The following is a 13,372-nucleotide window of genomic DNA, read 5'->3' on the forward strand; positions in this document are numbered from 1 at the left end:
ACCTTTTTCTCCCAATATAAATATACTAAAAATTTATTAGTGAAAGTCTATAGTATGATAGTTCGCTTATCCTTTGGCATAGTGTCCCCTTCATCTAAATTGGCTCGTTAGAATTTAGATATTCACTCTTGACGGTACTAAACTCTGTTTGTCTCCAACCAACTTATAAAGCAAAAGTTTCATCTACAACTATATGAAGCCCAACACAATTATCATTCCCTTTGATAAGCTAACACAGACAATAAATCATTGGGCGGATAAATCCTGCGGATTCTATATTCATTAATTATTTATGTGGCTTCTAATACTTTTTTCCCTAAGGAGGGAACTTTGCTAATACTTTCTTGGGAACCTTTGAACTGTACTATACTCAGTATACCTTCCTCTAAAAATTACCTAACTAATTTTGGGAAATAATCCCAAATCCGAAATCTTAATAGTCGTATGTCCATCAAACTCTGATTTGCATTACAATCCTTGTAGTTTTTTGTACAAAGCTACATACACAGATTTATAAATAAGGCCCCATTATAGATTAATAAGGAAAGTCTGTTTACTCAAATCAAGTAAACAGATATTGAAAGGTGGCAACACAGTAGCAGCATGCAAATGTCCATAGTGTAATTCGGTTGTAGAGCTTTTGTAATAGTTAACTTTTGCTAGTTTGGTTGTAATCCTTTTTTGTTTGTTCAGCTAAGGATTAATCATGTACTTAGCTGATTTAGTACTCATTTAGGTTGTCTTTAAGCTGATTTAACAACTTGGATACTTGCACAAGCAAGTTTTGTTTCTTTACCAATGTAATTGAACTACTTATGTATATGGCCTTTTGCTTATTCAAGTAATGAAGTTAATATTTTCTTCATCATCCAACATCCGGATTTTGCTTTTGTTTTTCATCTTTCAAACACAAAATTTTATTTTGATCTTTAGTTATTGGTTTAAATTCAATAAATGGTATCAAGAGCCTGTCATTTTTAAGGGCCTTTGCTGTGTGTTGGTTTGTGTTGATTCTTTTAGTGATTCGTGCTTGAAAGAAATGAAACAGAAGCTGTCTTTGTTGGCTTGTTTAGTTGCTACAAAAAGATGAGTTTTTCACCACCACCACCACTTGTCTTTGCTGGTAAAACTACAACATTTGGGCTGTGAAAATGAAAACAAATCTGTAGGCTTATGATTTGTGGAGTGTTGTTCTAACTGACACAGAGCCACCACCAGTGAGAGCTAATCCAACTATAGCTTAAACCAGGTAGCACAATGAGGATTGTGCAAAAAAGTATAAGGTTATGTCATGCCTTCAAAATGGAGTTTCAGATGTGATCTTCACAAGAATAATGACTTGTGACACTCCAAAGCAGGCCTGAGACATACTCAAGGAAGAGTTTTAGGGGTCAGACAAGACCAGGCAGTAGTAGCTAATCAACTTGAGAAAAGACTTCGAGAATCTGATGATGAAGGAGTTTGAGACCATCAAGCAATATGCTGACAGGATTATGGCCATAGTTAACAACATAAGACTACTTGGAGATGAGTTTAGTGACAAGAGGATAGTTGAAAAGGTCATTACTACTCTACCAGAGAAGTATAAGTCAAAATTCTCTTCTTTGGAAGACTCGAGGGACCTATCAGCTATACCCTTGACAGAGCTGATAAATGCTCTCTATGCACAATAGCAGAGAAGAACAAACAGAATAGAGGAGCATTCTGAAGGAGTTTTTCAGGCCAAGAGCAGAGAAAGCTCAAGCTCGAGCTCAAGCTACAAAGGCAAGAAGCCTTGGACAGAAAAGAAAAAAAAGGGAAGAAGGATGTTGCTAAAAAGATGTTTCCACCATGCACTCATTGCAAAAAGAGCACTCACTTAGAAAAATATTATTGGTACAGGCCTGACATTTAGTGTAGAAACTGCAAGCAACAAGGGAAAAACACAACCACAGTAGCAGAATCAAGCTCAAGCTGCTGAGGATGTGCAATCTCAGGAGGAGCATGTCTTTACTACCTCTTGCTTTGCAAGTTCGAGCAAAGTCAGGAAAAATTGGCTGATTGACAGTGGCTGCACTCATCTCATGGCTTCAGATGAAGGCATGTTTAAGGAGCTAGACACCAGCTTTGTATTTAAAGTCAGAATTGGGAATGGTGAGTTAATCGAGGCCAAAGGCAAAGGCAAGGTTGTGATTTGTACTTAGTCAGGTAACAAAACCATCTCAGAAATTCTTTTTGTACCTGACATTGATCAGAATTTGCTTAGTGTTAGTCAGTTGTTGGAGAAGGGTTACTCCCTTATTTTTGAAGGAAAGACTTGTGTGATCAAGGATTTTTTGATCAAGTGCTGGTGGCAGTAGCTGTGCATGATAAATCCTTTATTTTGGATGTGAATCAGTTAGAAGCAAAGGCATATATAGCTCTAGCTGATGAATCATGTTTGCGAAAAAAGAGGCTGGGGCATGTGAACTTAAGTCACTTGGCTTACTGCACAAGATGAGTCTAGTTGAAGACATGTCCAAGATCGAGCCTAGGAATGATGTTTGTGAAGTCTGTCAACTTGGCAAGCAGACCAGACTGCCTTTTCTTGTTAATAAAGCTTGGAGAGCTCAAGAGAGACTCCAACTGGTTCATACTAACATTTGTGGACCCATGAAGACTTCCTCCTTGAATGACAACAAGTATTTTGCATTGTTCATTGATGATTGCACCAAATTTTATTGGGTGAGCTTTCTGAAACAAAAGTCAGATGTGGTTGACTTCTTCTGCAAGTTCAAGGCACTGGCTAAGAATCAAGCCAGTTGCAAGTTGAAGATTTTGAGGTCAGATAATGGGACAGAGTATGTGTCTCAAAAGTTCTAGAAGATTTATGATGAAGCTGGAATTCAACACCAATTAACCACCATCTACACACCATAGCAGAATGGTGTTTGTGAAAGAAAGAACATGACTGTTCTCGATACGGCTAGGTGCTTGTTGTTTGAAGGAAAAATGCCTCACATTTTTTTGGGCTGAGCCAGTAAATACCTCTGTGTATTTGCTAAACAGGCTGCCAACTAATGTAGTCAAAGGCAAAACACCATTTGAAGCTTGGTTTAGACACAAGCCAACTGTCTCACACTTGAAAGTGTTCGGCTGCATATGCTATACACTGGTGCCAGCTGAGAAGAGAACTAAGCTAGAGTAGAAGTCCATGCTTGGAGTCTTTGTTGGCTACAACAGTGTGAAGAAAGAGTATAGGGTCTTTGATCCATCTACTAAGAGGATCGTTGTGAGTAGAGATGTGAAATTCAATGAAGGGAGCTGTTGGAAATGGGATGGAATAGATGTAAGCTTGTTTGAACAAGACCAGTATGATCTTGACTTGCAGCATGCTGAGATTGAAGCTGATGCTGAGGATGATTATGATGATGCACCTGTCAGAGGCACTAGAACCTTAATGAACATCTATGAAAGATGTGGTATGACCATTGTCGAGCCTTCCTGCTTTGATGAGGCTACAAAGAAGGGCTGTTGGAAAGAAGCAATGGAAACTGAAATGAAAATTATCCACAAAAATGACACTTGGGAGCTGGTTGATAGGCCAGTAAACAGGAAAGTTATTGGTGTAAAATGGTTGATAGGCCAGTAAACAAAAATGACACTTTGCACCAGTTGTAAGGTTAGATACCATAAGGCTATTGGTTGCCTTAGCTGCTTAGAAGCAGTGGAAAGTGCACCAGCTGGACATTAAATCAAATTTTCTAAATGGATTTCTCAATGAAGAGATCTTTGTTGAGCAACCTGATGGATTCAAGGTTCTTGGTGAAGAGCACAAGGTCTACAAGCTGAAGAAGACCTTGTATAGTCTAAAACAGGCTCCAAGGGCCTAGTATGACAGAATTGATGCCTACTTGTCAAGGCTGGGGTTCGAGAAGAGCATTAGTGAGCCTACACTTTATGTAAAGAAGGCTGAGAAAGAAACCTTGCTGATTGTATCTTTGTATGTAAATGATCTACTGGTTACTGGTTGTAGAGGTAAGTTGATTGAAAAATTCAAGAAACAAATGCAAGATGTTTTCGAAATGACTGATTTAGGCTTGATGACCTACTTCCTTGGTATAGAAGTGAATCAAAGTGAGCATGGTAATTTTATAAGCCAGCAAACTTTTGCATTGAAGGTTCTAAGCAAGTTTTGCATGACAAATTGCAAGCCTGCTAGCACTCCTATAGCACTAGGAGAAAAACTCTCAAGCAACAGTGATCATGATCGTGTGGATGAGAAAAACTATAGAAGTCTGGTTGGTTTCCTACTTTACCTAACAACAACAAGACCAAACATCATGTATGTAGTTAGCCTTCTATCGAGGTTCATGCATTGCTGCAATGTAGCTCATTTTAAAACTGCTAAAAGAGTCTTGAGGTATTTCAAAGGGACCTTAAGCTATGGAGTGAAGTTTGAGAGAGCTAAGGAGCTGAAGCTGGTTGGCTATTTAGACAGTGACTGGGCTGGCTCAACTGATGATATGAAGAGCACATCGAGCTACTTCTTCACTCTAGTTTCAGGAGTTTTTTGTTAGAGCTCTAAGAAACAACAGACAGTGGCTCAATCTACTGCAAAGACAGAGTATATTGTAGCTGCTACTGCTGTTAATCAAGCCATTTGGCTTAAGAAGCTTTTGTGTGACTTGAATGCTGATCAAGAGGAAGCAACAGAGATCAAAGTGGATAATCAATCAGTTGTTGCTATTGCCAAGAATCCTGTTTTGCATGGCAAGACCAAGCATTTCAAGATTAAGTATCATTTTGTAAAGGAGACAGAATTGTCAAAGGAATTCAACTTAATTCATTGTTGCTCAGAGGTTCAGCTTGCAGACATTCTGACCAAGCCACTAGTTACTACAAGATTCGAGTATTTGAAGAAGAAAATTAGAGTTTGCTGCTTTGTAGCCAAGGAGGAGTGTTGAAAGGTGGCAACACAGCAGCAGCATGCAAGTAACCAAACAACACAGCAGCAACATGCAAATGTCCATGGTGTAATTCGGTTGTAGAGCTTTTGTAATATTTGACTTTTGCTAGTTTGGTTGTAATACTTTTTTATTTGTTCAGCTAAGGATTAATCATGTACTTAGCTGATTTAGTACCCATTTAGGTTGTCTTTAAGCTGATTTAATAGCTTGGATACTTGCATAAGCAAGTTTTGTTTTTTACCAATGTAATTGAACTATTTATGTATATGGCTTTTTGCTTATTCAAGTAAGTAGGTAATTTTTTCTTCATCATCCAACATCCGGATTTTGCTTCTGTTTTCATCTTTCAAACACAAAATTTTGTTTTGATCTTTAATTATTTATTTAAATTCAACAACAGATTTAGTGGCCTGCCACACCTTGCCTCTTTCTATTTATATTTGGTTTCGGAAACTGCATCTTAAATTTCAATTTTCTTAAAAGGGTATTTTGTTTACCAGATGCTATAGCACCTTTCTCGTACTTTTGTTTGTTTATTTGTTTTATAATTAAGGTATCTTTCATGCATGATCAGTTGAGTGATAGTTTCAGGAGGGCTCAGAGAAAAATGGGTGAGCATAGTCATACACGAACTACAACTAAGAGAACAGAGCAAAGTTTAGTTTTCGCTGTTAATGGAGAGAGGTTTGAGCTCTTCCAAGTAGACCCTTCTACTACTTTGCTCGAGTTCTTGCGTTGTCAGACATCTTTCAAAAGTCTCAAGCTTGGTTGCGGTGAAGGTCTGTCTTTCTCCTTCTTATTGGAAAATTTTATCAATTATGGATGTTAAAAGTTCCTAAACATCTTTAATGGCTTGATCACTTTTCATGGTTCGATTGTTGCCATGGTTTTGCTGCATTGGGTGTAACTTTTTATCCCTGACTTACTTCTACGCTTCCAAAGTTCACTCTTGGAGCACATTTTTTGAGCCACTTCTGTATTAACATCCGACTTTTTTCTTGTTTGACAGGAGGCTGTGGTGCCTGTGTTGTTCTGCTGTCCAAATACGACCCTTTCCTTGACAAGGTTGAGGATTTTACAGTGAGTTCATGCCTGACACTACTTTGCAGTGTCAATGGATGTTCAATTACAACAGCTGAGGGAATTGGAAATAGCAAGGATGGATTCCACCCTATTCAGGAAAGGTTCAGTGGTTTCCATGCTTCTCAATGTGGTTATTGCACTCCAGGAATGTGTGTTTCTCTTTATTCAGCCCTCGTCAATGCCGATAAGTCTGATAGGCCTGAACCACGTCCTGGATTCTCCAAGCTAACAGTTCCTGAAGCTGAAAAGTCTATTGCAGGCAATCTTTGTCGCTGTACCGGTTACCGTCCCATTGTCGATGCCTGTAAAACTTTTGCAACCGATGTTGATATGGAGGATTTGGGACTTAACTCGTTTTGGAGAAAAGGAGAATGTGATGAAGTAAAGCTGAGGAGATTACCTCCATATAGCCATGGAAATGGAACTTGTGTGTTTCCTGAGTTTCTGAAGAATAAAACCAAGGCTGGTTTCAATATGGAATCTGAAGCATGTTATTGGTATAGTCCAGTTAGTCTTCAGCAGCTTCAAAGATTACTGCAAATGGATGATGAGAACAATGAAACATCAAGGAAGATAGTTGTCAGCAACACGGGAATGGGTTATTATAAGGAACTAATACGTTTCAACAAGTATATCGATTTAAGATACATTCCAGAGCTTTCAATCATTAAGAAAGATCATACTGGGATTGAAATTGGAGCAGCAGTGACAATTTCCAAGGCCATTGAAACTTTGAAGGAAGCAAATGAACCTCAGTTCAGCCAAGAAGGTAAACTAGTGTTCAAAAAGCTTGCAGATCATATGGAAAAGATTGCCTCAGGGTTCCTAAGGAATTCAGCTAGTATAGGTGGAAACCTGATGATGGCCCAAAGGAAACACTTTCCATCAGATATTGCAACAATACTACTTTCTGTGGATGCAATGGTTGATATCTTGACTGATCAAAGGCATGAAAGTATCATGCTGGAGGAGTTTCTTGGGAGGCCACCGTTAGATCCCAAAAGTGTTCTTTTAGCCATTAAAATTCCATGCTGGAGGTTAAGTGTGGATATTTCTTCCCAAGGCTACACTAAGTTGCTATTTGAGACGTATCGAGCCGCACCACGCCCTATTGGAAATGCACTTCCCTATATGAATAGCGCTTTCCTGGCTGAGGTTTCTCTTAGTAGGGCTGGAATTATGCTAAATCACTGTCGATTGACATTTGGTGCTTATGGAACAAAACATGCCATTAGAGCAAGGAACGTTGAAGAGTTTCTATCAGCAAAGTTTCTAAACACCAGTGTTCTATATGAGGCCATTAAAATACTTGAAATTACTGTGGTGCCTGAAGATGGTACCTCCCATCCGGCTTATCGGTTGAGCTTGGCCATTGGCTTTCTCTTCGATTTTCTATACCCCTTACTTGAGAACCCTAGTGAGATTTCAAGCTTTTGGTCAGATGGAGATAATAAAGCTTTGCCATTCAGTGATTTCAAAGGAAAACAGGATTCTAACCAGCTTGATCAAACCAAATTCTCAACTTTGTTATCATCTGCAAAGCAGGTGGTTCAGTTAAGTGAAGAATATAATCCTGTTGGAGAGCCTATTAAAAAAGTTGGAGCTACCCTCCAAGCTTCTGGTTTGTCACATCTTAGCTCTTATTCCTTGAATGATCTAGCACTAGCAGTCGTAGTTTGAGCATTAATAATTTTCAGCGCCAACTTTGGTTTTCTTAAATTGCTGCTTGTTGTTCTTTACTCTTTTTAATTGCTTTATGTTTCTTCAAAAATGGTTAGAAAGCAGAACACGAAAATCTTTTTTGATAAAAATGATTCACTCTTTAATCCTTCAATTATATATATTCTTTATTGTGATAATACCTTGTTATTTAAATGTTAAACGTAACTGCTGCTTTGCCATGTTACTTCGAATATGTGTATTCATGTCCAAATATGATCTTCCAAATATATAGAAAAACTTTAAAAATTTTGAGCGTATCCATGTTGGACACATTTATCCGACACAAGTGGATACTACTGATCAAATGTTTCCAAAGTTTTCCCAGTGAAAGTCACTCTTGTTTTAGCTTTCATACCTGAAGTTCATTTACCTTCTGCATGCACTTTACTATAGAATATTGTTCATGTTGCTCACCCACCATAAATTTGTAGGTGAAGCTGTCTATGTGGACGACATTCCATCTCCAAGCAATTGCCTGCACGGAGCATTTATTTACAGCACAGAGCCATTAGCATGGGTGAAGGACATAGAATTTAAGCCTGGATCATCACTGGATGGAGTCATCAAGCTCATTTCTTCCAAAGACATTCCTGGGGAAAATATAGGGGCTCAGACCATGTTTGGTTCTGAACCATTATATGCAGATGAGCTCACTGAATGCGCTGGTCAACGCATTGCCTTGGTGGTAATTCCATGTTTTAAGCCTTTTGTATGTCTAATATCATCATCAAAATGACATTTTAAAAAGCTTGATCATTTAAATGATCATCTCAGGTTGCAGATACACAGAGAAATGCAGACATGGCTGCCAACCTTGCAGTGATTGATTATGACAAGGAGAATCTAGATCCAATATTATCTGTTGAAGAGGCTTTTGAAAGATGTAGCTTTTTTGAGGTCCCTTCTTCCCTTTACCCTGAACAGGTTGGCGATTTTTATAAAGGAATGGCTGAAGCTGATCATCAAATTCACTCGGCTGAGGTAATTATAATATTTCACCCTTCTTTCAGCCTAAGTTCAACACGTTTCTGTAGCATAGGCCTCAGCTTAGCTCTCTTTTTAGAGACCGTACTTTGCATTTTCCTGAAACATAACCAAGAAAATAGATTCATATAGGCTTATTTCTTTTAAAGACATTCTAACTTGAATTCATGGGACTAGATCAAACTTGGATCACAATATTATTTCTACATGGAGACGCAAGCAGCTCTTGCTGTGCCAGATGAAGACAACTGCATGATCGTATACAGTTCTAGTCAATGCCCTGAGCTCACGCACCGTACAATAGCTAAATGCCTTGGTGTTCCTGGACACAATGTTCGTGTGATAACAAGAAGGGTTGGGGGAGGATTTGGTGGAAAGGCCGTAAAAGCGATGCCAGTGAGTATCATTATGTGTGTTCTTATTTGTCTTATTTACAGCTAAATATATGTTAAATCGTATTCAGTGTGAGCATCAGACTTGTTACAATGTGATGTTATAGGTTTCTACAGCATGTGCACTTGCTGCTTACAAACTACAGCGTCCGGTCAGGATGTATGTCAATCGCCAGACTGATATGATAATGGCAGGAGGAAGGCATCCAATGAAGATAACTTACAGTGTAGGATTCAAAGGTAATGGGAAGATTACAGCCTTAAGACTCGATATATTAATTGATGCAGGGATTTCAGTTGATATAAGTCCATTGTTGCCAAATCATATGTTCGGTTCACTAAGGAAGTACGACTGGGGTGCTTTAGCTTTCGATATAAAGGTTTGTAAAACAAACCGTCCGAGCAGATCATCGATGAGGGCCCCCGGGGAAGTACAGGGATCATTCATTGCTGAAGCTATAATAGAAAATGTGGCATCCATTCTTTCCCTGGATGTTGATTCAGTTAGAAGTATTAATCTCCACAAGTACGAAAGCCTTGAATTGTTCTTCAAGAACAGTGCTGGTGAACCATTGGAGTATACTTTACCTTCTATATGGAATAAGTTGGGAACGTCTTCAAGCTTTTACCACAGGGTTGAAATATTGAAACAGTTCAATAGGTGTAATAAATGGCAGAAAAGGGGAATCTCTCGAGTCCCTATCGTGCATGAAGTGACCTTGAAAGCAACCCCAGGGAAAGTAAGCATTCTATATGATGGATCGATTGTAGTTGAAGTTGGAGGCATTGAGCTTGGTCAGGGTCTTTGGACGAAGGTGAAACAGATGACAGCATACGCTCTTAGTTTGATCCAATGTGGTGGAATTGATGAACTTTTGGAGAAGGTGAGGGTCATACAAACTGATACCTTGAGTTTAATTCAAGGTGGCAGCACTTCTGGAAGTACAACGTCAGAATCAAGCTGTGAAGCTGTTAGACGTTGCTGCGATATCTTAGTCGAGCGACTGACAGCTTTCAAGGAAAGGTTGGTGGAGCAAATGGAATCTATAAAATGGGAGACATTGATTCTTCAGGTATTTGTTAAACTCAAGGTCTTATGTTCATTTCGTATCATATGTTGAGAGAAAAGGCTTGGACATTGATTCTACGATCTGTTTATTTAGTTTTCTGATTAGAATTCGAAATTTGGGTGATTTTCTTGATGGAAACATTACCACTAAATTGCTCCAAATCTCTTTGCTCTTCATGGCTCTATACAAATATACAGTTCGACATTAAGAAGCTGAAATGTTGCAGATAATTTTAGAACGAAAAGGAAAAGTATAGCGATGTCAAATATGGTACCAAGGTTTAAGAGTAGCCTCATTGGCCTCCTTAATTATTTCAGCAGAGGGTCTCAGTTCTACCCTGAAACATGCTTATATTTTTTCTACTGTTTTAATTCTTCATATACTTGCTTGATGATACTTTGTTCATAGATATTGATGATTCCTGTTTCACTCTTTTAATCTAACCACATGCAGGCATATAACAGTTCCGTGAACTTATCAGCAATATCGTTATATGTACCAGACATTTCGTCCCTGAGTTACTTGAATTATGGTGCTGCAGTGAGTGAGGCAAGTATATCAACGGATCTTATTTTTCTTTTATTCATTCTTTGCAGTTTTCCTCAAGGCGAATTTTCCAGAGCTGGTCAATTAAACATGTCTCGTTCATCTTATATCGATTGCAGAATCTCAAAAACTAATTCCTAACAATGAAGATGTGGCATTGCAGGTGGAGATAGACGTTTTAACAGGGCAAACCACAATATTACAAACAGATATCATATATGATTGCGGCCAAAGCTTAAATCCTGCTGTTGATTTAGGACAGGTTATGATCTTTTATATGATTTTCAATGCTCTGCAACATTTGGGTTTTTTTCTTTTTTACATGCAATCATTATTAAATTCAAGCATTGACTAACAAGTTTCTTGGGTCATTTTTATTTCCTATAAGATTGAAGGAGCATTTGTTCAAGGAATAGGGTTCTTTATGCTTGAAGAATATCCTACAAACTCTAAAGGATTAGTGACTGCAGAAGGCACTTGGACTTATAAGATCCCCACAGTGGACACTATACCTAAACAGTTTAATGTAGAAATCCTCAACAGTGGACATCATAAACACCGTGTACTTTCATCAAAAGGCAAGTTGGGATTTTTTCATCAAACAATTATTATGTTTGCATGCTTGTAAGTATGTAAAAGATGGGCATCCGGTTCTTACTGCAATCATCAAACAATTTGTTCTTTTGCAGCTTCGGGAGAGCCGCCATTAACGCTAGCAGTTTCGGTACACTGTGCTATAAGAGCAGCTATAAAAGAAGCCAGGGAACAACTTCATTCATGGGGCGGAGACGAGTCTAGTTCGACATTTAAGTTGGAGGTACCTGCAATCATGCCTGTTGTGAAGGAGCTTTGTGGGCTTGACAGCGTTCAAAGATTCTTACAGTGGACAATCGGAAGCTAAGTGATGGGATTCTGAAGGCTATCAGTTAAACAATGTCCCAATCTTGATTGCCTGCAGAGAAAGTAAGGTTTATCATTAGTCTTTCACAAGCCCTTCATGTTGGGCCTATATGGTTTGTTGGATCTCTTGTCCAAACCTGTTAATTCTTGTGTTAGTATTGTGTTCGTCTTCTTCTTACTATCACTATTATTGTAATTGTTATTATTATTATTCCTATTTATGTCGTATTATTACTTATGTTAAAAAAAGTAATTAAAAAATTAATTGAATGAATATGTTATTATAGATTTTTTAAAAGTTTAAACATGCATTTAGTCCTCGAATTTGATACTTTTTCTCAAGTTGGTATCTATTTTTTTTTATCTCAATTTGTACCAAACTTTTTTACCAAGTTGTTGAAGCAATTTATGATAAATGCCAAGTAACACTACCTGCTAGTGTTTGGCATTGCGCAAGCTCATAAACTTGCCGTATATGTGTTAGCAAATTTTGGTAACAAAAAACATTGGGCTAAGATATATGTTGTTAATATGGATGTATGCAAGTCATTCTATGATATACAAACCATTTATAGCAACATATCTTGAAGATCGATTTGGATTGGATTAAGAAAATTGACTTCCCTATTTTGAAGAGATTGAATCAGATCAAGTAAACTTGGAAGCATATCCTGAAGACTCAAGATTTATCTAGCACTTATTGAAGATATTCTCAAAGTTGATTATTCCACTATTTTAATGGGAAGATTCATTGTAATTTATATATTATGTTTGCAAGTCTCAATTTCATATATATTGAGGAGACTTGTATAAATGATGTACTGATCTGAGAGCACATAATTTTATTAATTGATGAATGTTTCTTTGGAGTGCATTGAGGGTAAAATCAAGTGTGTTACTTGGTTTTTATCCTAAGTTGTCTGGGGGAAAACTAGGAAAGTGGTCTAGATTTTAGGTGCAAAAGTGATATTTTAATCTAGTGAATGTTAGAGCTTATAATCACTTGTTATACGAGGTGTTAAGATACTGAATTTTCTCTCTAGGTAAGGTTCCATAGACGTGGGAAAACTGAACTGTGTAAACATATCGCTGTGTTTTTCATTTTTCTTCATCAATGCTTAAAGTAGTTGACATTGTTTGTAACACTACCTCTAGTACTGCTCAATTTTGCTTGCAAATGTCATTCATAGTTCTTTCAATTAGTATCAGAAACTGTCACTTAATACAACTAGTGGGTTTCTTGGTCTAAAGATTTGCTTGCAAATCGAAGGTTCATCAGTGTCTCGTCCCCTTATACTCAAATGTGCAAATTACGCCTATGGGAAAGCAATAAGGATGGATTTCATCAAGTCTATGAATGAAAAAACCTAAAGATTTGCTCTTAATTATGCATCTAACTTCTTAATTATATTATTTATACTTATGTTTCATTTATTATGGATTTAGGAGAATAATTGGAGAAAAAAATGAGTTGATGATTAATTTTGACAAGTTTTTTATGGAATAGACTTTTAACACAACATTACTCCAGAACCCCATTTTGGGCTCATAATATATCAGTTCAAAGGTAATTGAAAGATTTAACCAAAGTTATTTCTTGAATCAAACCCAAAAAAATATTAGAAAAGTGTCTAAAAATATTCTGGAAGTTTAACGCGAAAATCTACCGAAATTCTGCTTTATTTAACTAAGGGAAATTTTGTATTTTCTCCTTTATGTGATTTTTGCCTTATAAATAGACATTATT

The 13,372-nt window shown here is 37.5% G+C and overlaps 1 protein-coding gene across 2 annotated transcripts; it reads left to right on the plus strand.

Annotated features, from left to right (window-relative positions):
- Positions 1–5,232: 5,232 nt before the first annotated feature.
- On the plus strand, positions 5,233–11,838 carry LOC105793283 (abscisic-aldehyde oxidase). Of its 2 annotated transcripts, XM_052634083.1 has the most exons (11): positions 5,233–5,412; positions 5,514–5,707; positions 5,938–7,632; positions 8,165–8,418; positions 8,508–8,714; positions 8,895–9,113; positions 9,217–10,182; positions 10,633–10,728; positions 10,889–10,987; positions 11,114–11,303; positions 11,415–11,838. In XM_052634083.1, the coding sequence occupies exons 2-11, from the start codon at positions 5,536–5,538 to the stop codon at positions 11,624–11,626; spliced, it is 4,110 nt and encodes a 1,369-aa protein (XP_052490043.1). In that variant the 5' UTR covers positions 5,233–5,412; positions 5,514–5,535; the 3' UTR covers positions 11,627–11,838. The 2 variants fall into 2 exon arrangements, with proteins under 2 accessions (XP_052490043.1, XP_012477664.1); XM_012622210.2 differs by having other exon boundaries at positions 5,233–5,707.
- Positions 11,839–13,372: the final 1,534 nt, after the last annotated feature.

This window comes from Gossypium raimondii, chromosome 7 (genome assembly GCF_025698545.1).
Source record: "Gossypium raimondii isolate GPD5lz chromosome 7, ASM2569854v1, whole genome shotgun sequence".
Classification (NCBI taxonomy): Eukaryota; Viridiplantae; Streptophyta; class Magnoliopsida; order Malvales; family Malvaceae; genus Gossypium; species Gossypium raimondii.